At 49.3% G+C, this 27,791-nt stretch overlaps 3 protein-coding genes across 4 annotated transcripts in view; 1 reads left to right on the top strand and 2 right to left on the bottom strand.

Annotated features, from left to right (window-relative positions):
- Nucleotides 1-21,777, top strand: part of LOC144606449 (beta-crystallin A1-like) — a 50,236-nt gene extending 28,459 nt beyond the window's left edge. The window contains exons 3-8 of the mRNA XM_078422539.1: nt 13,179-13,376; nt 14,972-15,028; nt 15,135-15,253; nt 17,139-17,280; nt 17,979-18,121; nt 21,474-21,777. Of these exons, the coding sequence (XP_078278665.1) occupies nt 14,996-15,028; nt 15,135-15,253; nt 17,139-17,280; nt 17,979-18,121; nt 21,474-21,621 (585 nt within the window). The 5' untranslated portion in view covers nt 13,179-13,376; nt 14,972-14,995 and the 3' untranslated portion in view covers nt 21,622-21,777. The remainder of the gene's footprint in view (nt 1-13,178; nt 13,377-14,971; nt 15,029-15,134; nt 15,254-17,138; nt 17,281-17,978; nt 18,122-21,473) is intronic.
- crybb1l3 (crystallin, beta B1, like 3) lies at nt 204-7,963 on the bottom strand. The gene is made up of 5 exons (XM_078422538.1): nt 7,896-7,963; nt 6,141-6,259; nt 4,715-4,847; nt 2,875-3,017; nt 204-372 (listed from the first exon to the last, which is right to left on the bottom strand). The coding sequence occupies exons 1-5, from the start codon at nt 7,959-7,961 to the stop codon at nt 204-206; spliced, it is 630 nt and encodes a 209-aa protein (XP_078278664.1). The 5' UTR covers nt 7,962-7,963.
- Nucleotides 21,778-23,625: 1,848 nt separating the features above from the next.
- LOC144606305 (uncharacterized) overlaps nt 23,626-27,791 on the bottom strand; it is a 7,493-nt gene continuing 3,327 nt past the window's right edge. For both annotated transcript variants that reach the window (XM_078422270.1, XM_078422269.1), the window contains 2 exons: nt 27,212-27,281; nt 23,626-23,991 (listed from right to left, as the gene is read on the bottom strand). In XM_078422270.1, coding sequence (XP_078278396.1) covers nt 23,699-23,991; nt 27,212-27,281 — 363 coding nt within the window. In that variant the 3' untranslated portion in view covers nt 23,626-23,698. The remainder of the gene's footprint in view (nt 23,992-27,211; nt 27,282-27,791) is intronic.

The raw sequence follows: 27,791 nt of genomic DNA, 5'->3' as shown, positions 1-27,791 counted from the left end.
TGAGTTACTCCAGCTTTTGTTGTCCAATTAAGGCTGTTGTCAGGATAAAGAAAATCATGACAAGGACATTAAAATGACTATAATTTTAAAGTGGGAATTGGCAATGTATAACAGTACTTGTGATGGTAGGTTTGGGCTGAAAATGATTTTGAACTTGTGTTGATGAAAATCATTCCCATGGTAGTTCGGAAGCATGGTTCACTTTAGTGAGTGAACTCGAAGCAGCCCCTCTTGTACCACTGCTGGTCTTTCACTCGACGGATGGATTGAATCAGGGGCTGTTTGGCACCCCACTCATTCCAGTGCTTGTAAGGTCCACATTCCAACACGTACTGGTAGCCTCGATACCCTGGGTATTCGTAACCCACCCATCTGCAAAAACACAACAGCAAGCGACCTTGATCAGGAGAACTCCTACCAGTCTTTCCAGGTGAGACCTCCTCCAACCTCATCTATTGCATCCGCTGCTCCAGATGTCAACTTATTTACATCGGCGAAACCAAGCGCAGGCTCGGCGATCGCTTCGCTCAACACCTGCACTCGGTCCGCGTTGACCAATCTCATCTCCCAGTGGCTGAGCACTTCAACTCCTCCTCCCATTCCCAGTCGGACCTTTCTGTCATGGGCCTCCTCCAGTGCCATAGTGAGGCCCACCGGAAATTGGAGGAACAGCACCTCATATTTCGCCTGGGCAGCTTGCAGCCCAGCGGTATGAACATCGACTTCTCCAACTTTAGATAGTTCCTCTGTCCCTCTCTTCCCCTCCTCCTTCCCAGATCTCCCTCTATCTTCCTGTCTCCACCTATATCCTTCCTTTGTCCCACCCCCCTGACATCAGTCTGAAGAAGGGTCTCGACCCAAAACGTCACCCATTCCTTCTCCCCTGAGATGCTGCCTGACCTGCTGAGTTACTCCAACTTCTACAGATGCGCTGCAGAAAGCATTTTATCGGGATGCATCGCAGCGTGGCTTGGGAACGGCTTCATCCAAGACCGCAAGAAATTGCAGGGAATTGTGGAGACAGGCAGCCCAGACCAAGGGAGTCGAGAACCAGAGGACAACACAAAAGGCTTTTCACTGTACCTCGGTACACGTGACAATAAACTAAACTAAACAGGTTTAAGGTGAGGGGGGAAAGACTTAATGGGAATCTCAGGGGAAACCTTTTCACACAGTATGTGCTGGGTGTGTGGAACGAGCTGTCAGAGGAGGTAGTTGAGGCTGGGACTATCCCATCGTTTAAGAAACATTTAGACAGGTACATGGATAGGACAGGTTTAGAGGGATATGGACCAAACATGGTCATGTGGGACTAGTGTAGACTGGGCACCTTGGTCGGCATGGGCATGTTGGGCCGGATGGCCTGTTTCTGTGCTGTATGACTCTATGACATGGATTGTGAGTCAAGAAAGTTTAATGGTTAGGTGTAGGAAAGAACTGCAGATGCTGGTTTAAATCGAAGGTAGACACAAAATGCTGGAGTAACTCAACGGGACAGGCAGCATCTCTGGAGAGAAGGCGCTGCCTGTCCCTCTGAGTTACTCCAATATTTTGTGTCTACCTAAGATTAATGGTTATATGTACAGATAATGGAACCGTGAAATTCTTACTTGCAGCAGCACAATATGCACACCTGATACACAGGGGTAATAAATAATAAACAAAATCTCTATAAATTAACCAGTGCAAAATAATCCGCTGGTGAGTGCAACCAAAGACAGTCCATAGAAGTTCATATTTCATAGTTGAGGTTGGTGTTGTGCAGTGTTCAAGATCCTGATGGTTGTTGGGAAGAATGGTAGATGGGGCATGTTGGCAAGTGTGGGCAAGTTGGGCCGAAGGGCCTGTTTCCACTCTGTGTGAATCTTTGACTCTAGTTCTGGGATTCCATGAGGATTCAGAAGATGCCATTTATTCGAATTTAAGAAGCAGAAGTCAATAGACAATAGACAATAGACAAAAGGTTCAGGAGGAGGCCATTCGGCCCTTCAAGCCAGCACCGTCATTCAATGTGATCATGGCTGATCATTCTCAATCAGTACCCCATTCCTGCCTTCTCCCCATACCCCTGACTCCGCTATCCTTAAGAGCTCTATCTAGCTCTCTCTTGAATGCATTCAGAGAATTGGCCTCCACTGCCTTCTGAGGCAGAGAATTCCACAGATTCACAACTCTCTGACTGAAAAGGTTTTTCCTCGTCTCAGTTCTAAATGGCCTACCCCTTATTGTTAAACTGTGGCCCCTGGTTCTGGACTCCCCCAACATTGGGAACATGTTTCCTGCCTCTAACATGTCCAACCCCTTAATAATCTTACACGTTTCGATAAGATCCCCTCTCATCCGTCTAAATTCCAGTGTATACAAGCCTAGTCGCTCCAGTCTTTCAACATATGACAGTCCCGCCATTCCTGGAATTAACCTAGTAAACCTACGCTGCACGCCCTCAATAGCAAGAATATCCTTCCTCAAATTTGGAGACCAAAACTGCACACAGTACTCCAGGTGTGGTCTCACTAGGGCCCTGTACAACTGCAGAAGGACCTCTTTGCTCCTATACCCAACTCCCCTTCCCTAATATTGAATGGAGGTGCTGGCTCGAAGGGCCAAATGGCCTACTCCTGCACCTATGTTTCTATGTTTCCATGTTAATATGCGGGGATCACTGGTCGGCGCGGATTCGATGGGCCGAAGGGCCTCTTTCCACGCTGTATCTCGAAATTAAGCTAAACTAAATATCTTTGCTCCTATACTCAACTCCTCTTGTTATGAAGGCCAACATTCCATTGGCTTTCTTCACTGCCTGCTGTACCTGCATGCTTCCTTTCAGTCCTGGATTTTAAAATGTGCTGTTTTGAGGAGAAGCTTTCTACTCACGTTCCACCATTGACTTTGATGCTGGCAACTCTGTCCTGGAATCCGTAGGCCCATAAACTGGGAATGTCCTCATCGCAGATCTCCATTTTCCTTCCATCAAAGTTGGCACACTCATGAAGACAGATTTTGTGATCCTGCCCGTCCTGGAGAGAGAGTTTAACATAGAAACATAGAAACATAGAAACATAGAAACATAGAAAATAGGTGCAGGAGTAGGCCATTCGGCTCTTCGAGCCTGCACCGCCATTCAATATGATCATGGCTGATCATCCAGCTCAGTAACCTGTACCTGCCTTCTCTCCATACCCCCTGATCCCTTTAGCAAAAAGGGCCACATCTAACTCCCTCTTAAATATAGCCAATGAACTGGCCTCAACTACCTTCTGTGGCAGAGAATTCCACAGACTCACCACTCTCTGTGTGAAGAAATGTTTTCTCATCTCGGTCCTAAAAGACTTCCCCCTTATCCTTAAGCTGTGACCCCTTAAAGAACTTTAAGTGATCTCATCGGATAGTGGTATTGAACAGGCCCAACCAACTCAGTGAAATGCTTTTCTAACTTTATTACACAGTTGAATACAATGACAATATATTAAAATCTGATTCGCCAAATTAGTTTCGTTTTCAGTTTCAGTTTAGTTTATTGTCACGTGTGCCAAGGTACAGTGAAAAGCTTTATTGTAGCGTGCTATCCAGTTAGCAGAAAGACTATACATAATTACAATCAGGCTGTCCACAGTGTACAGAGATACAGGATAAAGGGAATAACGTTTAGTGCAAGGTAAAGTCCGACTGAAGATAGTCTGTGAGTCACCAAGGAGGCAGATAGTAGTTCAGCACTGCCCTCTGGTTGTGAGAGGATGGTTTAGTTGCCTGATAACTGCCGGGAAGAAACTGTCCCTGAATCTGGAGGTGTGCGTTTTCTCACTTCTGTACCTCTTGCCTGATGGGAGAGGGGAGATGGAAGTGGTCCTTGATGATGCTGCTGGCCTTGCCGAGGCAGCGTGAGGTGTAGGTGGGAGTTGGGTTTGTGTGATGGTCTGGGCTGCGTCCACAATTCGCTACATCCACAAGTTGCCCGAAGACACTCTCCCTCAATCTGGAGGCATCATACCATCACAAGTGATAGGAGCAGAATGAGGCCATTCGGCCCATCTAGTCTACTCCGCCATTCAATCATTGGCTGATCTTCCCCCTAACCCCATTCTCCTGCCTTCTCCCCATAACCCCTGACACCCGTCCTAATCAAGATTCTGTCAATCTCCGCCTGTATGGCAAATAAAGTTCCTCATATGTTGCAAAACATACTTGGCTAATAAATTATTATTATGGTTGTGATTGTGATAATCTCCACTGACTTGGCCTCCACAGCCTTCTGTGGCAAAGAATTCCACAGATTCACCACCCTCTGTCTCCACTCCTCACCTCCTTCCTAAAAGAACGTCCTTTAATTCTGAGGCTGTGCCCTCTGGTCCTAGACTCTCCCACTAGTGGAAACATCCTCTCCACATCCACTCTGTCCAGGCCAAGGCATGGGTATAGTCTCTCAGCTGACAGGATAGCACGCAACAAAAAGCTTTTCCTTGTACTTTTGTTCACCTGACAATCAACTGACCTATGTGGGAAGGAACTGCAGATGCTGGTTTAAACCGAAGATAGACACAAGAAGCTGGAGGAACTCAGCGGGACGGGCAGCATCTCTGGAGTGAAGGAATGGGTGACGTTTCGGGTCGAGACCCTTCTTCAGATGAAACCAATTTGTAACATGAGGTACAAGTTAATGTACATCTCCTGTTCTGGTATCCACTTGAGGAATTTGATCTGAAACATCTCGTCTTACCATCTTCACAGGCCGGAAGGACATCATGCAGTCTGTGCGGTAGCTGTTGGACCAGGAATCCCAGCGAGGATATTCCCCCTTCTCCAGCATGAACATCTCACCGCAGAAGTTCTGCTGCTCATAACCCACCCATCTGGAACAACACAAGAGTGCAGGAACAATCAACATTTACCCAAGCAATTCAGAATGGAGAACTGACATCAAGCATTTAAAGGATAAGTGTGTGTAATGGCAACTTCAGTCTTTTCCAATAAATTCCTTTCCAATTGCCATTACTTCACAGTGAGTCAGACTGATCTGGATGCAAGCCCCAACAGAGAGATCTTCAAGACGTTTTTAATTAGTTGTTTATTGAAGTACTTGTACAGACAAGAAGATGAACATACCAGGCTGTACTTATTTCACATTCAAGTCAGAGCTGGCTGCTCTGTTCTCCCTGTATGCTCACAGCTCTCGTTGCAGGTCTGGTAAGAACTGTTTCTCACCAAGCTCCCTGTGTCTCCAGGTATACCCCCTTGTTCCGGATCCTCCCGGTCCGTATGCCCATATGTGTATTTATCTAACGACAGCCCCCAAGTGCCCAAAATAATCCGGCAAGATTTATCTAGACAAAATAATATAACATGCCAACGCAGCCAGCACAAACACAAATGGCTCCTACAGTTGCAAAACATACTTGGCTGATAAAGTATGATTATGATTATTATGAGTCTTACATAAGGGAAGTTTGGTTCTATCCAATGCTTTAGTCGTGGAAAAAAATGTGCTGATTCACAGGATTAATGTGTCTTCCTCTGGCAGCTCGTTCCGTACACCCACCACCCTCTTTGTGAAAAACGTTGCCCCTCGAGTTCCTATTAAATCATCACCCCCCTCTCACCTGTGTCCTTTGGTTCTTGATTCCCCTACTCTGGGAACAATGCTCACTCACCCTATCTATTCCCCTCATGATGTTATACACCTCCATAACATCACCCCTCAGCCTCCTGCGCTCGAGGGAGTAAAGTCCTAGCTTGCACACCCTCTCCTTTTAGCTCAGGCCCTCGAGTCCTGGCAATATCTTCGTTAATCCTTATGTAGGGCGGCGCGGTGGGGCAGCGGTAGAGTTGCTGCATCACAGCGCCAGAGACCAGGGTTCGATCCCGACTACGGGTGCTGTCTGTACGTTCTCCCCGTGACCTGCGTGGGATTTCTCTGAGATCTTCGGTTTCCTCCCACACTCCAAAGACGTGCAGGTTTGTAGGTTAATTGGCCTGGTGTAAATGTGTAAATTGTCCCTCGTGTGTGTGGGATAGTGTTAGAGTGCAGGGATCGCTGGTCGGCGCCGACTCGGTGGGATGAGGAACCTGTTTCCGCGCTGTATCTCTAAACTAAACTAAAGATGAAGTGAGAGAGAGAGAGAGAGAGAGAGAGAGAGCACACTCACGGTCCACACTCGACACGGATGGAGCCCACTCGGTCGAAGCCTCGGTCACAGATGTTCCTGCACTCACCGTTAATGTCCACCCATCGCCCCTGGAAGTTTTCATGCTCGTAGATAATGATCTGAGAACAAAGGAGAGAGGAATGAGGATCAGGGGCGGCACGGTGGCGCAGCGGTAGAGTTGCTGTCTGGCAGCACCAGAGACCCGGGTTCAATCCCAACTACGGGGGCCGTCTGTACGGAGTTTGTACGTTCTCCACGTGACCTGCGTGGGTTTTCTCCGAGATCTTCGGTTTGCTCCCACACTCCAAAGACGTGCAGGTTTGTAGGTTAATTGGCTTGGTGTATGTGTAAATTGTCCCGCGTGCGTATGTGTAGGAGAGTGTTAGTGTGCGGGGATCGCTGGTCGGTGTAGGCTCAGTGGGCCGAAGGGCCTGTTTCCGCGCTGCATCTCTCAACTAAACTAAACTCAGTCACCGCTGCATCACTGAAACTTTGCAGCTTACTTCAACACTCAAGCCAAACTAAAGCACCTTATCGCTGACTGGTTAGCACGCAACAAAAGCTTTTCACTGTACCTCGGTACACCTGACAAAGAACTGAACTCAACTAATGTAGTGATGATTTACGAGGGTGTTGCCAGGATTCAAGTGCCTGGGCTAGAGTGAGAGGTTGGGCAGGTGGGGACTTTATTCTTTGGAGGATGAGGGGTGATCTTAGAGAAGTGTACAATATTATGAGAGGTGTACAATATTATGAGAGGAATAGATTGGGCAGATGCACAGAGTTTTTTACCCAGAGTAGGGAAATGGAGAACCAGAGGACATAGGTTTAAGGTGAGAGGGGGAAGATTTAATAGGAACCTTATGACTTTTGGCTGACCAATTTCCCTCCTGGGATAAATAAAGTTCTATCGTATCGTATCGTATCGTATCATAATTGTAATCCTAGGAATAGGAAGCTTTTCACTGGGCCTCAGTATGAGTAGTAACAATAAACCTGAACCTAAAACTCATCCAACAAGCAGTCTAACATGGGACTATATAATTCATTCTCTTCATGAACTCTCAAGTTATTTCACATTAAGATTTAAACATGAGGGCCATTGTTTAACAGTATTCAATTGAATTTAACGACACGTCATGGAAACGGCCCCTTCTGTCCACTGAGTCCACGCCGACCATCGATCGCCCGATCGCACTAGTTCCAGGTTATCCCACTTTCTCATCCACTCCCTGCACACTGGGGGCAATTTACAGAGGGGCCGATTAACCTGCCGACCCGCACGTCTTTCGAGCGTGGGAGAGAATCGGAGCGCCCGGAGAAATCCCATACGGTCACGGAGAGAGCGTCCAAACTCCACACAGACAGCACTCAACGTTAGGATTGTACCCAGGTATTCAGTTTAAAGATACAATGCGGAAACAAGCCCTTCAGCCGACCGAGTCCACACCGGCACACTAACACTATCCTACACACACTAGGGACAAGTTTTACATTTACTCCAAGCCAATTAACCTACAAACCTGCACGTATTTGGAGTGTGGGAGGAAACCGGAGCACCCGGAGAAAACCCACGCAGGTCACGGGGAGAACGTACAAACTCCGCACAGACAGCACCCGTAGTCGGGATGGAACCCGGGTCTCTGGAGCTGTGTGGCAGCAGCTCTACCCGCTGTAGTGAACGCTTGTTTTCATTGATCCCGATAAAAAGACATTATTAATAACTTTTGAATGGAAATACAACAAGACACTCACCCTGTTACTACGCAGCCCAGACGCAGAGTGGCTGCCAATGCCTCCTTGTGTTCCACTGTGTGACATTGTGCTGACACCTAGAACAATTAGCAAGGAAAATCCAATCTATTCAGTTTGGATATTAAGTATATTTGACACCTTTTTTATTAGTGACGATTCTCCTTGTTTAGTTTAGTTGAGAGATACAGCGTGGAAACAGGCCCTACTTCCCACCGAGTCCACACCGCCCAGCGATCCCCGCACACTAACACTATCCCACATACACTAGGGACAATTTTGCATTTATACCAAGACAATTAACCTACAAACCTGCACGTCTTTGGAGTGTGGGAGGAAACCGGAGCACCCGGAGAAAACCCACACAGGTTACGGGGAGAAGAGAGAGATTTTAGAGAGAGAGAGAGAGATACAGCACGGAAACAGGCCCTTCGGCCCACCGAGTCCGTGCCGCCCAGCGATCCCCGCACACTAACACTATCCTACACACACTAGGGACAAGTTTTACATTTACCCAGTCAATTAACCTACATACCTGTACGTCTTTGGAGAACATACAGACAACATACAGACAGCACCCGTAGTCAGGATTGAACCCGGGTCTCTGGCGCTGTGAGGCAGCAACTCTACCGCTGTGCCACCGTGCCACCCTAAACTCTTATATATAACCCAGGCAGCCAAGATAATCAAAGACTTGTCCCTCCCCGGTCATTCCTTCTTCTCCCCGCTCCCGTCCACCAGAAGATGCAGAAGCTTGAAATCGTGCACCACCAGACTCAGCAACAGCTTCTTCCCCTCTGTTATCAGGCTTCTGAACGGCCCTTCCATAAGCTAGGGTCGTGTCCGATTCACCTCTACCCCATTGCGGGCATTGGACTTTGGGGAACTGATGCGCTACGATGCTGAGAACTATAATCTGCACTCTGTATCCTCCCCTTTGCTCTACCTATTGTAGTGGAGTTTGTCTTGATTGTATTTATGTACAGTATTATCTGATCTGATTGAACAGCATCTCTGGAGAAAAGGGGTTGGTGACGTTTCGGGTCCATACTCTTCCCACCATACTTACTGTCTGAAGAAGTGTCCCAACCGAAAATGGCACCTATCTATGTTCTCCAGAGATGCTACCTGACCCACCTAGTTACTCCAGCACTTTGTGTGTATCTTTGCGATAAACCAGCATCTGCAGTTCCTTTGTTTCTACAGTCTGGCAGCATAAGGTCTTAATTTCTTGGAGCAGAATTAGGCCATTCGGCCCATCAAGCCTATTCTGCCATTCAATCATGGCTGATCTATCTCTCCCTCTGAAACCCCATTCTCCTACCTTCTCCACATAACCCCTGACACCCGTACTAATCAAGAATCTGTCAATTTCCACCTTAAGAATATCCATCGACTTGGCCTCCACAGCCTTCTGTGGCAATGAATTCCACAGATTCACCACCCTCTGACTAAAGAAATTCCTCTTCATCTCCTTCCTAAAAGAACATCCTTTAATTCTGAGGCTGTGCCCTCTGGTCCTGGACTCTCCCACTAGTGGGAACATCCTCTCCACATCCACTCTATCCAGGCCTTTGGAAAACATGGACAGGTGACGTTTCGGGTCGGGACCTTTCTTCAGACCCACCCCATTGAAGACTTCCCGACAGCTCACCTGACAACAGCTTGCTCCTTTGCCAGGCAAGAGAAAGTACGATCAGTGATGTTTACACTTCAGCACGTCCTTTTTATATCCACAGAGAATTTGCATCTTGTGTTTTCTTTCTCCCCCCTTTTTGAACGAGGTTGGGTGATAAAGGGATGGACAAAGCAAACTGCAGAGGGCAGAGTTCGCAGAAGCTGACTGCAGCCCTCTGCTTTGTCTCGCTCGCCCTGAGATTCAGCACACATCAGCAAAAAACCTTTCAGCTGCAGACAGGAGAGGATCGGGGAACAAAGAGCTGACTTACTACATGGCTTTGCCCGGCTCGTGTTTAGCTTATGCTGCAAGTGTCAGAGAAATATTTCCGATTAGCAAGAACACAAAGGGGTGAACTGAGGGGTAACTTTTTCACACAGAGGGTGGAGGGAGCTGCCAGAGGAGAGAAGGGTCTCGAACCGAAACGTCACCCATTCCTTCTCTCCAGAGATGCTGCCAGTCCCGCTGAGTTACTCCAGCTTTTTTCAGATAGACATCTGCCAGAGGAGGTAGTTGAGGCAGGGACTATCCCAACGTTAAGACAGGAACATGGATAGGACAGATTTGGAGGGATATGGACCAAAAGTGGGCAGGTGGGACTAGTGTACCTGGGACATGTTGGCCGGTGTGGGCGAGTTGGGCCGAAGGGCCTGTTTCCATACTGTATCACTCTATGACTCTATGACTAAAACATGTTAGTGAATCTGTTAATAGACGATAGACAATAGACAATTGGTGCAGGAGTAGGCCATTCGGCCCTTCGAGCCAGCACCGCCATTCAATGTGATCATGGCTGATCATTCTCAATCAGTACCCCATTCCTGCCCTCTCCCCATACCCCCTGACTCCGCTATCATTAAGAGCTCTATCTAACTCTCTCTTGAAAGCATCCAGAGAATTGGCCTCCACTGCCTTCTGAGGCAGAGGATTCCACAGATTTACAACTCTCTGAGTGAACAAGCTTTTCCTCATCTCCGTTCTAAATGGCCTACCCCTTATTCTTGAACTGTGGCCCCTGGTTCTGGACTCCCCCAACATTGGGAACATGTTAGTGAGCATGCCATACAAAGAAGGAAACTTAGTTGTTGAAATGTAACTGTAATTCATTCTCCAAAGTCTAGTCTTCCTGAACCCTTACATCCAATACATTGTGAAGGGCCAGTTTCCACACTGCATCGCTCTCTGAATATGGCTCGAAGACAAGCCGAAGGCTTTGGGTGAATCCGATAAATGAATCAACACATTACACACCCTTTCAGTTACATGTTTTTGTTAAATTTTCACTTTTATTCAGTGGTGGGAAGTTGATGAACAGGTGCCTGTACAGGTATGTGGATAGGAAAGGCAGAGGAATATGGGCCCAACACAAGCTAATGGGGAAACAATAATAGACAATAGACAATAGGTGCAGGAGGAGGCCATTTGGCCCTTTGAGCTAGCACCACCATTCAATGTGATCATGGCTGATCATCCACAATCAGTACCCCATTCCTGCCTTCTCCCCATAACCCCTGACTCCGTTATCTTTAAACGTAGAAACAAAGAATTGCAGATGCTGGGTTATGTCAAAGATGGACACAAAGTGCTGGAGTAACTCAACAGGTCCAGCAGCATGTCTGGAGAACAAGGGCAGGTGACGTTTCAGGTCGGGATTTTTCTTCGGGTCAAATAGGGCTATCTTAGGTGGGGCACCTTGGTTGGCATGGGTGTTTTGGGCTGAAGGGCCTGTTTCCGTGCTGTCAGACTCAATGCCACAAGTACATGTGAGACCCTTTAATGTCTCCAACCATTTTAAGGCACAGTGGTGCAGCGGGTAGAACTGCTGCCTCACAGTGCCAGAGACCCGGGTTTGATACTGTCCACGGGTGCTGTCTGTACGGAGTTTGTACGTTCTACCTGTGACTGCATGGATTTTCTCCTGGAGCCCCCTTAATCTGGTTCTATGTTATCCCACCTTCTCATCCACTCCCTACACATTAACAGTAATTTTACAGAAGGCCAATTAGCCTACATATCCTTGGAATGCGGGAGGAAACCGGAGCACCTGGAGAAAACCCACGCAGTCACAGAGAGAACGTGCAAACTCCACTCCCGTTACCAGGATCGCATTATTGTTATATTAATTATAATTATAATTAGTTTAGACTGAGGGATTAATTATAATCATAATTCATATATTTATAAAATAAATCTAACTATATTATTCTGACATCGTTCCTTGCTCGTTTAGCGGTAACAATACTGCTTCTGCTAAAACAGCTACTGTGCGGCACGGTGGCGCAGCGGTAGAGTTGCTGCCTTACAGCACTGCAGCGCCAGAGACACGGGTACAATCCCAACTACAGGGGCCGTCTGTACGGATTTTGTATGTTCTCCCCGTGACCTGTGTGTTTTTTCTCCGAGATCTTCGGTCTCCAAAGACGTACACGTATGTAGGTAAATTGGCTTGGTAAATGTATAAATTGTCCCCAGTGTGTGTAGGATAGTGTTAATATCCTATAGTTTCAAGAGAGGGTTAGATTTAGCTCTTGGGGCTAACGGAATCAAGGGGTATGGGGAAAAAGCAGGAACGGGGTACTGATTTTAGATGATCAGCCATGATCATATTATAGACAATAGACAATAGACAATAGGTGCAGGAAGAGGCCATTCGACCCTTCGAGCCAGCACCCCCATTCAATGTGATCATGGCTGATCATTCTCAATCAGTACCCCGTTCCTGCCTTCTCCCCATACCCCCTGACTCCACTATCCTTAAGAGCTCTATCTAGCTCTCTCTTGAATGCATTCAGAGAATTGGCCTCCACTGCCTTCTGAGGCAGAGGATTCCACAGATTCACAACTCTCTGACTGAAAAAGTTTTTCCTCATCTCAGTTCTAAATGACCTAACCCTTATTCTTAAACTGTGGCCCCTTGTTCTGGACTCCCCCAACATTGGGAACATGTTTCCTGCCTCTAACGTGTCCAACCCCTTAATAATCTTATATGTTTCGATAAGATCCCCTCTCATCCTTCTAAATTCCAGTGTATACAAGCCTAGTCGCTCCAGTCTTTCAACATATGACAGTCCCGCCATTCCGGGAATTAACCTAGTAAACCTACGCTGCATGCCCTCAACAGCAAGAATATCCTTCCTCAAATTTGGAGACCAAAACTGCACACAGTACTCTAGGTGCAGTCTCACTAGGGCCCTGTACAACTGCAGAAGGACCTCTTTGCTCCTATACTCAACTCCCCTTCCCTGATATTGAATGGCGGTGCTGGCTCGAAGGGCCGAATGCCAACTCCTGCACCTATTTTTCTATGTTTCTATGTTTCTATGTTAATATGCGGGGATCACTGGTCGGCGCGGATTCGTTGGGCCGAAGGGCCTGTTTCCACGCTGTATCTCGAAACTAAGCTAAAATAAATATCTCAAGTAAGCTAACTGAAATGGCAGAGGGTCAGATTCCAGTAAGTGTGATAGTTTGTTGTACGATTTAAGGGCTTTGTAATTTTTTAATAAATTGGATTTAATAGACCACATTGAACAGTTGTGTCTGGATTTGTGTGTAAAGGTTATTTGTGCATATACTGTGGGCGTGCAGATTTTAATCTTTCTGCACAGACAGCAACAGAGTTGAAGCACAAATCCCTGGGATCAGCCATGGACAATGAGGTGTTGACGCATGGTATTGCTCGTTCTGTGGACCGCAAATCACACTCCAGCGCTTCTCACTTTCCATTGAAAGTTTGACTATAAATAGTCGAGGGGAAGTTCAAATCAGAATCATCTTTGGAAACCTCACTACATCGGCCAGCAACGGTAAGTTTCACCAGCTTCAGTTTTATTTTATTTTTTAGATTTGGTTTCGTTTAGTTAATTGTCACGTGTACCAATAGACAATAGATAATAGGTGCAGGAGTAGGCCATTCGGCCCTTCGAGCCAGCACCACCATTCAATGTGATCATGGCTGATCATTCTCAATCAGTACCCCGTTCCTGCCTTCTCCCCATACCCCCTGACTCTGCTATCCTTAAGAGCTCTATCTAGCTCTCTCTTGAATGCATTCAGAGAATTGGCCTCCACTGCCTTCTGAGGCAGAGAATTCCACAGATTTACAACTCTCTGACTGAAAAAGTTTTTCCTCATCTCAGTTCTAAATGGCCTACCCCTTATTCTTAAACTGTGGCCCCATGTTCTGGACTCCCCCAACATTGGGAACATGTTTCCTGCCTCTAACGTGTCCAACCCCTTAATAATCTTGTACGTTTCGATAAGATCTCCTCTCATCCTTCTAAATTCCAGTGTATGCAAGTACACCGAGGTACAGTGAAAAGCTTTTGTTGCGTGCTAACCAGTCAGCAGAGAGACAATACATGATTACAATCGAGCCGTCCCCAGTGTACAGATACACGATGAAGCGAATAATGTTTGATACAAGGTAAACTTCAGCACAGTCCGAGGTACAGTGAAAAGCTTTCTTGTTGCGTGCTATCCAGTAAGTGAAGGAAGTAAACATGATTACAATTGAGCCGTCCACAGTGTAGAGGTACAGGATAAAGGGAATGTAAGAAAATAACTGCAGATGTTGATGCAAATCGAAGGTATTTATTTCGCAAAATGCTTGAGTAACTCAGCAGGTCAGGCAGCATCTCAGGAGAGAAGGAATGGGTGACGTTTCGGGTCGAGACCCTTCTTCAGACTGATGTCAGGGGGGCGGGACAAAGGAAGGATATAGGTGGAGACAGGAAGATAGAGGGAGATCTGGGAAGGAGGAGGGGAAGAGAGGGACAGAGGAACTATCTAAAGTTGGAGAAGTCGATGTTCATACCACTGGGCTGCAAGCTGCCCAGGCGAAATATGAGGTGCTGTTCCTCCAATTTCTGGTGGGCCTCACTATGGCACTGGAGGAGGCCCATGACAGAAAGGTCAGACTGGGAGTGGGAGAGGGAGTTGAAGTGCTCAGCCACCGGGAGATCAGGTTGGTTAAGGCAGACTGAGCGAAGGAGTTGAGCGAAACGATCGCCGAGCCTGCATTTGGTCTCGCCGATGTAAAGAAGTTGGCATCTTTAAAGGATAAAAGGAATAACGTTTAGTCCGAAGTAAAGTCCAGTAAAGTTAAAGATGGTAGTAAACTCCGATTAAAGATAGTAGAGTTTATAAAGTTTAGTTTAGAATAGTTTGTTAAGAATAAGGTTTAGTTTAGTTTAGTTGAGTATAGTTTATTGTCCGATTATAGACAGCATTTTGACTTCAGGTTTGTCCAATTGACCATAAGACGTTGAAGTTTTATTTGTGTTGTATAAACCACCCGACATCACCAATTCTGCCTGTACGTTACTGATAAGCCATTTTGTGCATCAATATATTGACAAAATCCTAATTTTGAGGTGAAATTTATTGTGCTAATTTGTAGGTTTGACCAGACTGAACAATCACCATGGCCCAAACTAACCCACCAAGACTTTTCAAGGTCAGTGTTTATTTTACTAGATATTTAATCAAGAGTTAAACATTTTTCTTTCTTGACTGCCTTCGAACTTAACGGAGTATCACTAAGAGTACGGCTCTGGTTGCAGATCACTGTTTACGATCAAGAGAACTTCCAGGGTAAGAGGATGGAGTTCACAGCATCTTGCAAGAACATCATGGAGTGTGGCTTTGACAATGTCCGGTCCATGAAAATCGACTGTGGAGCGTGAGTAACTGGGCCTACACTCGCTGGAGTTTAGACGGTCGAGGGGGGACCCTCATTGAAACTTACAGAATAATGAAAGGCATAGATAGAGTGGATGTGGAGAGGATGTTTCCACTGGTGGGAGAGTCCAGGACCAGAGGTCACAGCCTCAGAATTAAAGGGTGCTCTTTTAACAAGGAGATGAGGAGGAACTTCTTTTGTCAGAGGGTGGTGAATCTGTGGAACTCATTGCCACTGAGGGCTGTGGAGGCCAAGTCAGTGGATATTTGTAAGGCAGAGATGGACACGTTCTAGATTAGAACGGGTGTCAAGGGTGTAGGAAAGAACTGTAGATGCTAGTTTAAAGGGAAGGTAGACACAAAAAGCTGGAGTAACTCAGCGGGACAGGCAGCATCTCTGGGGAGAAGGAATGGGTGACGTTTCAGGTCGAGACCCTTCTTCAGACTGACGTCAGCGGAGTGGGCAGGACAGAGATAGAATGTAGTCGGGGACAGTCTAGTCTTGGTATCAAGGGTTATGGGGAGAAGGCAGGAAAATGGGATTAGGAGGCAGAGATCAGCCATGATTGAATGGCGGAGTAGACTCGATGGGCCGAATGGCCTGATTCTACTCCTATAATTTGTGAACTTGTAGGTCAACAGTCCTTACATACCTTTACTAGATGTACCTATCCCAAACAGCCACTGTCAGCACACATTCAGGGAAGTCATGGCAGGAACTGCAGATGCCGGTTTAAACCGAAGATAGACACAGAGTGCTGGAGTAACTCAGCGGGCCAGGCAGCATCTCTGGAGAACATGGGTAGGTGACGTTTCACAGAGTGCTGGAGTAACTCAGCGGGTCAGGCAGCATCTCTGGAGAAAAGGAATAGGTGACGTTTCAGGTCGAGACCCTTCTTCAGACTGAGAGTCAGGGGAGAGGGAAACGAGAGATAGAGATGGTGATGTAGAGAGATATAGAACAAATGAATGAAAGATATGCAAAAACGTAACGATGATAAAGGAAACGGGCCAGTGTTAGCTGTGGGCTAGGTGAGAACGAGTTACAGACAATGAGACTCAACAAGATGACTTTGAAGCTAGTAGGACTTGGGTGGGGGATGGATGGAGAGAGAGGAATGCAAGGGTTAGAGAAGTCAATGTTCATACCACTGAGTGTAAACTGCCCAAGCAAAATATGAGGTGCTGTTCCTCCAATTTGCATTTGGCCTCACTCTGACAATGGAAGAGGCCCAGGACAGAAAGGTCAGCGTGGGAGTGGGAGGGGGAGTTAAAGTGTTTAGTAACCGGGAGATCAGGTACGTACAGGTGGACTGAGCGAAGGTGTTCAGCGAAACGATCGCCCAGTCTACGTTTGGTCTTGCTGATGTATAAGATGTAATGCTGAGGCTCTATAAGGTGCTGAACAAACACATTTGGAGTATTGTGAGCAGTTTTGCCCCCCGTATCTGAGGAAGGATGTGCTGGCTCTGGAGAGGGTCCAGAGGAGGTTTACAAGAATGATCCCAGGAATGAGTGGGTTAACCTATGATGAGCGTTTGTCAGCACTGGGCCTGCACTCGCTGGAGTTTAGAAGAATGAGTGGGGACCTCATTGACCACCGAGTCCGCGCCGACCAGCGATCCCCGCACACTAACACTGTCCTACACACACTAGGGACAAGTTTTACATTTAGCAAAGCCAATTTACCAACAAACTTGTACGTTTCTGGAGTGTGGGAGGAAACCGGAGCATCCAGGGAAAACCCACGTAGGTCACGGGGAGAACGTACAAACTCCGTACAGACAGCACCTGTAAGTCGGGATGGAACCCGGGTCTCTGGCGCTGTGAGGCAGCAACTCTACCGCCGCGCCACCGTGACCACATACGTTTGGTTCTTCCCACAGGTGGGTCGGCTATGAACACTCCAGCTTCTTTGGGCAGCAGTTCATCCTGGAGAAGGGAGAGTATCCTCGCTGGGATGCCTGGAGTGGCAGCAACGCCTATCACACCGAGAGACTCATGTCCTTCAGACCCATCGGCTCTGCGGTGAGTTGGATGGATGGATGGATGGATGGATGAAAGAGTGAATGGATGAAAGGATGAATGAATGGATGAGTGAATGGATGGATACATGACACTGTATGGTCACATGTGATATTCTTGTATTCAAGAGAGAGTTAGATTTAGCTCTACGGGCTAATGGAATCATGGGATATGGGGAGAAAGCAGGAACAGGGTAGTGACTTTGGATGATCAGCCCTGATCACAGTGAATGGCGGTGCTGGCTCAAAGGGCCGAATGGCCTCCTCTTGCACCTATTTTCTATGTTTCTTTGTCGCCAAATAAACGCCTGGATAGAGTGGATGTGGAGAGGATGTTTCCACTAGTGGGAGAGTCCAGGACCAGAGGTCACAGCCTCAGAATTAAAAGGACGTTCCTTTAGGAAGGGGATAAGGAGGAATTTCTTTAGTCAGAGGGTGGTAAATCTGTGGAATTCATTGCCACCGACGGCTGTGGAGACCACATCTGTGGATATTTATAAAGCAGAGATAGATAGATTCTTGATTAGTGCGGGTGTCAGGGGTTATGGGGAGAAGGCAGGAGAATGGGGTTAGGAGGGAGAGATAGATCAGCCATGATTGAATGGCAGAGTAGACTTGATGGGCCGAATGGCCTAATTCTGTTCCTATCACTTATGAACGTGAGCTACAACGTTGCTGACTGTACATGGGTGTTTCTTGCAGCACCATAAAGAATCCAAGATCATCATCTTTGAGAAGGAGAACTTCATTGGCCGCCAGTGGGAGATGTGTGATGACTACCCTTCTCTACAAGCCATGGGCTGGTGCAACAACGAAGTTGGATCCATGAAGATCCAGGCTGGCGCGTAAGTCATGCTCTTCAAGATGGGCCCCTGTACGTCCTGTAGTTGGACCCAGTAAAATCTGGCATGTTTAGGTAGCAGAGAGTTGTGGGTGTAGCACAGTCCATCACAAAGACCACACACCCCACCATTGTAGATGGAGCCCAGTCCATCACACACACCACACTCCCCACCATCCACTCCATCTACACCACACGCTGCTTTAGGAAAGCAGCCGACATCGTCAAAGACTTCTCCCTGTCCCACCCCAGTCATTCCTTCTTCTCCCCGCTCCCGTCCGGCAGGTACACAGAAGCTTGAAGGCGCGCACCACCAGACTCGGGAACAGCTTCTTTCCCCTCTGTTCTCAGGCTTCTATGCGGTCCTTCCATAAGCCAGGGTCGTGTCCGGTTCACCTCTACCCCATTGCGGACATTGGACTTTGTCTCTGGAGCTGATGCGCTCCAATTACTTTAGACTATAGAGATATATCGCAGAAACAGGTCCTTCAGCCCACTGGGTACCTGCCGACTAGCGATCATTCCATACACTAGCATTATCCTACACACTAGGGACAATTCACAATCTTTTCACCAAAGCCAATTAACCTACAATCCCGCATGTCTTTTGGAGTGTTTTCTAAAGTATAACGAAGGTTATAGAGTGATACAGAATGGAAACAGACCCTTCGGCCCAACTTGCCCACACCGGCCAACATGTCCCAGCTACACTAGTCCCACCTGCCTGCGCTTGACCCATATCCTGCTTAAACCTGCCCTATCCATGTACCTGTCTAACTGTTTCTTAAACGTTGGGATAGTCCCAGCCTCAACTACCTCCTCTGGCAGCTCGTTCCATACACCCACCACCCTCTGTGTGAAAAGCTACCTTTCAGATTCCTATTAAATCTTTTCCCCTTCACCTTAAACCTGTGTCCTCTGGTCCTTGATCCCCTACTCTGAGCAAGAGACTCTGTTCATCTACCCGATCTATTGCTCTCATGATGTTGTACACCTCTATCAGACCATCCCTCATCCTCCTGCGCTCCAAGGATTAAAGTCCCAGCCCACTCAACCTCTCCCTTTAGCTCAGGCCCTCTGGTCACTGGCAAAAACTTCGTAAATCTTCACTGCACCCTTTCCAGTTTGACATCTTTCCTATAACACGGTGCCCAAAGTGAACATAGTACTCTAAATACATAATACTGGATATTCGTTTAGTTTATAGACAATAGACAATAGACAATAGGTGCAGGAGGAGGCCATTCGGCCCTTCAAGCCAGCACCGCCATTCAATGTGATCATGGCTGATCATTCTCAATCAGTACCCCGTTCCTGCCTTCTCCCCATACCCCCTGACTCCGCTATCCTTAAGAGCTCTATCTAGCTCTCTCTTGAATGCATTCAGAGAATTGGCCTCCACTGCCTTCTGAGGCAGAGAATTCCACAGATTTACAACTCTCTGAGTTTAGTTCAGTTTAGTTTAGAGATACAGCGCGGAAACAAGCCCTTCGGCCCACCGAGTCCATGCCAACCAGCGATCCCCGCACACTAACACTGTCCTACACAAACTAGGGACAATTTTACATTTACACCAAGTCAATTAACCTACAAACCTGCACGTCTTTGGAGTGTGGGAGGAAACCGAAGATCTCGGAGAAAACCCTCGCGGTCACGGGGAGAACGTACAAACTCCGTACAGACAGCGCCATATTGCCTTTTAATTGATAACAAGACCAAGTGGATCCGTTGGGCCCAAACCTCTCCTGAATTGGTGCAGCACCCTCTCCTCCCCCCCTCCCCCTCTCCCCTCCTCCCTCCCTCCCCTCCCCTCCCCCTCTTCCCCTCCCCCCACTCCATCCCCCTCAACCCCCCTTATCCTCCCTCCTCCCCCCTTACCCTATCCCCTTCGCCCCCTCCCTCCCTCCTTCCCCTCCTTCCCCCCCACCCTCCCCTCCCCTCCCCTCCTCGCCCTCCCCACTCCATCCCTCTCAACCCCCCCTTATCCTCCCTCCTCCCCCTCCCCCTCCTTCCCCCCCACCCTCCCCTCCCCTCCTTCCCCCCCACCCTCCCCTCCCCTCCTCCTCCTCCCCTCCCCCCCACTGCATCCCCCTCAACCCCCCCTTATCCTCCCTCCTCCCCCCTTACCCTATCCCCTTCGCCCCCTCCCTCCCTCCTTCCCCTCCTTCCCCCCCACCCTCCCCTCCCCTCCCCTCCTCGCCCTCCCCTCCCCTCCTCGCCCTCCCCACTCCATCCCTCTCAACCCCCCCTTATCCTCCCTCCTCCCCCTCCCCCTCCTTCCCCCCCACCCTCCCCTCCCCTCCTTCCCCCCCACCCTCCCCTCCCCTCCTCCTCCTCCCCTCCCCCCCACTGCATCCCCCTCAACCCCCCCTTATCCTCCCTCCTCCCCCCTTACCCCATCCCCTTCGCCCCCTCCCTCCCTCCTTCCCCTCCTTCCCCCCCACCCTCCCCTCCCCTCCCCTCCTCGCCCTCCCCTCCCCCACTCCATCCCTCTCAACCCCCCCTTATCCTCCCTCCTCCCCCTCCCCCTCCTTCCCCCCCACCCTCCCCTCCCCTCCCCTCCTCGCCCTCCCCACTCCATCCCTCTCAACCCCCCCTTATCCTCCCTCCTCCCCCTCCCCCTCCTTCCCCCCCACCCTCCCCTCCCCTCCTTCCCCCCCACCCTCCCCTCCCCTCCTCCTCCTCCCCTCCCCCCCACTGCATCCCCCTCAACCCCCCCTTATCCTCCCTCCTCCCCCCTTACCCTATCCCCTTCGCCCCCTCCCTCCCTCCTTCCCCTCCTTCCCCCCCCACCCTCCCCTCCCCTCCCCTCCTCGCCCTCCCCTCCCCCACTCCATCCCTCTCAACCCCCCCTTATCCTCCCTCCTCCCCCTCCCCCTCCTTCCCCCCCACCCTCCCCTCCCCTCCTTCCCCCCACCCTCCCCTCCCCTCCCCTCCCCTCCTCGCCCTCCCCTCCCCCACTCCATCCCTCTCAACCCCCCCTTATCCTCCCTCCTCCCCCTCCCCCTCCTTCCCCCCCACCCTCCCCTCCCCTCCTTCCCCCCCACCCTCCCCTCCCCTCCTCCTCCTCCCCTCCCCCCCACTTCATCCCTCTCAACCCCCCCCCTTATCCTCCCCCCCCCCCCAGGAGATAGATTTAAATTTTAAAATGTGAATAACTTTAAAAATATGACACCGATTTCAATGAAACTTCTTCCATTCGAACCAAAGGGGCGACTGTGAGTACGGTGGGCCTAACATTGTCGCGCTATCGTGGACCGTTTTGTCTGTAGTTCAGGAACAAACAAACAAACAAACGAACGTGAGTTTTAGCGTGTAGATGTGAAGGTGATAAAGCTGGTGTTTGCCGTTTGCAGGTGGGTGTGCTACCAGTACCCAGGGTACCGTGGTTTCCAGTACATCATGGAGTGTGATCGCCACGCCGGGGAGTACAAGCACTGGAGAGAGTGGGGATCTCACGCCCAGACCTGCCAGATCCAGTCTCTCCGCCGTATCCAGGAGTAAACCCCTCTCCATCACATCAGCCCAGTCACGGAGGGCAGCTACCATCTCTCTGCTACACCGCCTGGCCGTTGCTGCTCCAGGACTGCTACCTGTGCCCCGAGCGAGATCCACTCAAAGCTTCATTGCAACGTAACCTGGGTCATTAAGATATTTAAATAAAAGTCATCAAAATGTTTGTCTCAAATCGCAAGCGAGCTCTTATTTTTTCTTAAGTTTTAAAACCGTTTCGTTTGAAGGCTCCAGGCTTATAAAATGCAGCTGACATCTGTCTGAGACATGTTCCGTGAAAGGTCAATTAGATGTTGTCAAGCTGGGAAGGGTTCAGAGAAGTGTATTGAGTATAGATGTTGGGAGACAATAGACAATAGGTGCAGGAGGAGGCCATTCGGCCCTTCGAGCCAGCACCGCCATTCAATGTTATCATGGCTGATCATTCTCAATCAGTACCCCGTTCCTGCCTTCTCCCCCTACCCCCTGACTCCGCTATCATTAAGAGCTCTATCTAGGTCGTGTTGCAGTTGTACAAGACGTCAGTGAGGCCACATCTGGAATATTGTCTTCAGTTTTAGTCACCCTGTTACAGGAAAGATGTTGTCAAGCTGGAAAGGGTTCAGAGAAGATTTTACGAGGATGTTGCCAGGACTAGAGGGTATGAGCTACAGGGAGAGGTTGAGCAGGCTGGGTCTCTATTCCATGGAGCGCAGGAGGATGAGGGATGATCTTATAGAGGTATACAAGGTCATGAGAGGAATAGATCGGGTAAATGCACAGAGTCTCTTGCCCAGAGGGGAATTCAAGAACCAGAGGACATAGGTTTAAGGCAAAGAGGGGAAAGGTTTAATAGGAACCTGAGGGGTAACGTTTTCCACAGAAGGTGGTGGGTGTATGGAACGAGCTGCCAGAGGAGGTAGTCGAGGCAGGGACTAAAACAACATTTAAAATACACTTGGGCAGGTACATGGATTGGACAGGTTTGGAGGAATATGGGCCAAGCGCAGGCAGGTGGGACTGGTGTAGATGTGGCATGTTGGCTGGCATGGGCAAGTTGGGCTGAAGGGCCTGTTTCCCCACTGTATCACTCTAGACTATGAGAAACAAACACATCAATCACAGAGTCCCAGTGTAACAAACACTTTAGTGTTCTAACCTGATCGTCTGTAAACAATATGTGTCTCTTTCCAACAAAATATTACATGGGAGACTGCATCTAAAAATAGATTAGAAAGGCAGTATTTAGCAATGCACTTTTATTCACAGATTAATTACAAACAGAAACACAAGAGACAGCAGATGCTGGAATCCAGAGCAAAACCCAAAGTGCTGGAGTAACTCAGCGGGTCAGGCAGCATCTGTGGAGAACATGGATAGGTGACGTTTCACAAAGTGCTGGAGTAACTCAGCGGGTCAGGCAGCATCTGTGGAGAACATGGACAGAGGACATTTCGGGTAGAGACCCTTCTTCAGGTATTTTGGGTTAGGTCTCCTCTTCAGACATGATCGGCCATGGTTCATGTCAGGACCCTCCTGCATGCTGGCCAGAACAACGTTTCAGGTCGGGACCCTTCAGAGATACAGCACAGAAACAGGCCCTTCGGCCCACCGTGTCCGCACCGACCAGCGGTCCCCATTCACTACACCATTCTACACGCATTAGGGACAATTTTTACCGGAGCCAATTAACCTACAAACCTGCGCGTCTTTGGAGAGTGGGTGCAAACCGGAGCACCCGGAGGAAACCCACGCAGGTCACAGGGAGAACGTACAAACTCCGTACAGACAGCACCCGTAGTCGGGATGGAACCCGGGTCTCTGGCGCTGTGAGGCAGCAGCTCTACCCGCTGCTTCAGACTGGGGATTACAAATACACACAAAGTGCTGGAGTAACTCAGCGGGTCGGGCAGCATCTCTGGAGAGAAGGAATGGGTGACGTTTCGGGTCGAGACCCTTCTTCAGACCTTGAGAAGAAAGTCTGAAGAAGGGTCTCGACCCGAAACGTCAGCCGTTCCTTCTCTCCAGAGATCCAGCACTTTGCGTCTGTCTTTGGTGTAAACCAGCATCTGCTGTTCCTCCCTCCACATTATAAATACACTCTGCCCTGAGTGTTCACATAATGAAAGTGAGCTTTGTCACACACCACGGGTTGGACGTTTTTCCTTCTCCACAGGGTCAGTGAGTCCAGGTGGCCCGGCCAGTTTGGGAGTTTGATTCTGCTGACGCAGCAGAAATCCTCCGCCAGGCTCAGCTGGAACTCTCGAGACGATGACTGCCCCCAGGGGTTGGCAGACTGCGTTTCACCCAGCAGCTCGCCAACGTGGACCAGGGTCTCGCCCTGGAAACGCCTCAGGCAGTCCACGGAGAACGTTGATGACTCTGCGGGAAGGAAGATGTCAGGAAACGCGAGGAACTGGGAACTGGAGCAAAACATCGAGTGGAACCAACTCAACAAACTCCTCATACTGTGGAGCATCCTGGACAATACAGCTCACCCCCTCCATGACACACACTGGCCAACCTGAGGAGCACCTTCAGCAACAGACTGGTCCCACCAAGATACAGCACAGAACACCACAGGAGATCCTTCTTCCCTGTGGCTATCAAACTGTACAACTCCTCCCCCTTCTGTCCTGGGGTAGACTGACTCCCCCCCCCCATCTCCCCAACCCTTTCCACTCATCCCTTTAATTTCATGTTTCGTGTATCTTGTGTTTTAGGACTGTTGGCCGATCAATTTCCCTCCTGGGATAAATAACATCCTATTGTACCGTATCGCACAAAGACAGGGATGTAATGCTGAAAGTCAGAAGAAGGCATTATGTGTACGTGTTTATACACACAGTCTGACCTTTTCTCTCTCATATTGCTTACAGTGTTCTATGTGTACATATTGTGTTGGGCTACTGCAAGTAAGAGTTTCATTGTTCTATCTGGGACACATAACAATAAAACTCTCTTAACCCAAAACGTCACCCATTCCTTCAGTTCAGTTCAGTCTAGTTTATTGTCACGTGAGGTGAAAAGCTTTTGTTGTGTGCTAACCAGTCATCAGAAAGACAACTCATGGTTGCAACCGAGCCGTCCACAGTGTACAGAAACATGATAAGGGAATAACGTTTAGTGCAAGGTGAAGCCAGCAAAGTCCGATCAAGGATAGTCCGAGGGTCACTAATGGGGTAGATAGTAGTTCAGGACTGCTCTCTGGTCGTGGTAGGATATTTTCAGTTGCCTGATAACAGCCGGGAAGAAACTGTCCCTGATTCCAGAGCAAAGCACAAAACCAGGGATGTAATGCTGACTTAATCCGGACAACCCGGACTTAATCATTAAACCCGCTGACAAGGGAGGGGCTGTGGTAGTCTGGCGTGCTGACCTCTACCGAACCGAGGCCAGACGACAACTATCAGACACCTCTTCCTACCTATCCCTGGACCATGACCCCACCGATAAACACCAGACCTTTATCAGCAGCACCATCACCGACCTCACCATCTCCGGCGATCTACCCCCCACTGCCTCCAATCTCATAGTTCCCCAGCCCCGCACGGCCCGATTCTACCTCCTACCCAATATCCACAAACACAACTGTCCCGGCAGACCCATTGTCTCTGCCTGCTCATGCCCCACCGAACTTATCTCTACCTACCTCGACTCCATCCTATCCCCCCTGGTTAAATCCCTCCCCACCTACGTCCAAGACACCTCACACACTCTCCATCTCCTTGATAACTTCCGGTTCCCAGGCCCCCACTCCCTCATTTTCACCATGGATGTCCAGTCACTCTACACTTCCATCCCCCACAAGGATGGTCTCGAAGCCCTCCGTTTCTTCCTCGACCGTAGAACCAGCCAATCCCCATCGACCAACACTCTCCTCCGCCTAGCAGAGCTGGTTCTTACCCTCAACAACTTCTCCTTTGACTCCTCCCACTTCCTCCAAACCAGAGGCGTAGCTATGGGCACTCGCATGGGCCCTAGCTACGCCTGCCTCTTTGTCGGGTACGTCGAACGATCCCTGTTCCAGACGTACACTGGCCCCATCCCCGAACTCTACCTCCGCTACATCGACGACTGCATTGGTGCTACCTCTTGCACCCATGCAGAACTCACTGACTTCATACACTTCACCTCCAATTTCCATCCTGCCCTTAAATATACCTGGACTATCTCTGACATCTCCCTCCCGTTTCTGGACCTCACCATCTCCATCACAGGAGACAGACTAGTGACGGACATTTACTATAAACCCACTGACTCGCACAGCTATCTGGACTACACTTCTTCCCACCCGGTCCCCGGCAAAAAGTCTATCCCCTACTCCCAATTCCTCCGTCTACGCCGCATCTGCGCCTGGGATGAGGTGTTTCACACTAGGGCTTCTGAGATGTCCTCGTTCTTCAGAAAACGGGGCTTCCCCTCCTCCATTATAGATGAGGCTCTCAGTAGGGTCTCTTCTACATCCCGCAGCTCCGCTCTTGCTCCCCCTCCCCCCACTCGCAACAAGACAGAATCCCCCTCGTTCTCACCTTCCACCCCACCAGCCAGCGGATCCAACATATCATCCGCCAACATTTCCGTCACCTACAACGGGACCCCACCACTGGCCATATCTTCCCATCCTCTCCCCTCTCTGCGTTCCGCAGAGACCGTTCCCTCCGCAACTCCCTGGTCCACACCTCCCTTCCTACCCAAACCACCCCAACCCCGGGCACTTTCCCCTGCAACCGCACGAGATGCAACACCTGTCCCTTTACCTCCCCCCTCAACTCCATCCAAGGACCCAAACAGTCTTTCCAGGTGAGACAAAGGTTCACCTGCACCTCCTCCAACCTCATCTATTGCATCCGCTGCTCTAGATGCCAACTTATTTACATCGGCGAAACCAAGCGCAGGCTCGGCGATCGCTTCGCTGAACACCTGCGCTCGGTCCGCATTGACCAAACTGATCTCCCGGTGGCCGAGCACTTCAACTCCCCCTCCCATTCCCAGTCTGACCTTTCTGTCATGGGCCTCCTCCAGTGCCATAGTGAGGCCCACCGGAAATTGGAGGAACAGCACCTCATATTTCGCCTGGGCAGCTTGCAGCCCAGTGGTATGAACATCGACTTCTCCAACTTTAGATAGCTCCTCTGTCCCTCTCTTCCCCTCCTCCTTCCCAGATCTCCCTCTATCTTCCTGTCTCCACCTATATCCTTCCTTTGTCCCGCCCCCCTGACATCAGTCTGAAGAAGGGTCTCGACCCAAAACGTCACCCATTCCTTCTCTCCCGAGATGCTGCCTGACCTGCTGAGTTACTCCAGCATTTTGTGAATAAATCGATGTAATGCTGAGGCTCCATAAGACACTGGTCAGACCGCATTTGGAGCATTGTGAGCAGTTTTGGGCCCCATATCTGAGGAAGGATGTGCTGGCCCTGGAAAGGGTCCAGAGGAGGTTCACAAGAATGATCCCAGCAATGAGTGGGTTAACATATGATGAGCGTTTGTCAGCACTGGGCCTGTACTCGCTGGAGTTAAACGCTCATTACATGTTAACCCACTCAACCCTGGGATCCATATCTTCCCACACAAGAAGATTAAAGCCTCCCCTCTCTTACCGTCTACGTCCGGCCAAGCCAGAAGAAGAATTCTGTCAGGATACTGCTCCAGGATCTCAGGCCCACTGGTCTAGGGGTGACAAACGCAAGGGTCAACGTCACCTGGTCAATTCCTCCAAACTTTCAACATTCATAACAGCATTTACTGACAAAAGTACACGTCTGGGCAAGTCACTCATAGTTAGTTCACGGCAATGTAGTCTTTGAATTGAAACGTTCGAGACTTACATCACACACCAGGCATTAAGGAGAACTACAACTGTACCTCAGTACACGTGATTATAAATTAGAGGTGTATAAAATCATGAGAGGAATAGATCGGGTAGAGACACAGAGTCTCTTGCCCAGAGTAGGGGAATCGAGGACCAGAGGACACAGGTTTAAGGTTAAGGGGGAAAAGATTTAATAGGAATAATTTTCCTAGTGAATAATTTTTCACACGGAGGGTGGTGGGTGTATGGAACGAGCTGCTAGAGGAGGTAGTTAAGGCTGGGACCATCCCGACGTTTAAGAAACATTTAGACAGGTACATGGATAGGACAGGTTTGGAGGGATATGGACCAAGCGCAGGCAGGTGGGA

Source organism: Rhinoraja longicauda, chromosome 26 (assembly GCF_053455715.1).
Source record: "Rhinoraja longicauda isolate Sanriku21f chromosome 26, sRhiLon1.1, whole genome shotgun sequence".
Taxonomy (NCBI): domain Eukaryota; kingdom Metazoa; phylum Chordata; class Chondrichthyes; order Rajiformes; family Arhynchobatidae; genus Rhinoraja; species Rhinoraja longicauda.
This window is presented reverse-complemented; position numbering and strand designations above follow the sequence as displayed.

Excerpts from the sequence above, each read along its gene's own strand:
- crybb1l3 (XM_078422538.1), bottom strand. The coding sequence starts at position 7,961 with ATGTCACACAGTGGAACACAAGGAGGCATTGGCAGCCACTCTGCGTCT. Across the intron at positions 4,848-6,140 it reads ATCCGTGTCGAGTGTGGACC|ATGGGTGGGTTATGAGCAGC; the intron begins GTGAGTGTGCTC and ends GTGTTGTTCCAG. Across the intron at positions 3,018-4,714 it reads CCTTCCGGCCTGTGAAGATG|GACGGGCAGGATCACAAAAT; the intron begins GTAAGACGAGAT and ends CTCTCTCTCCAG.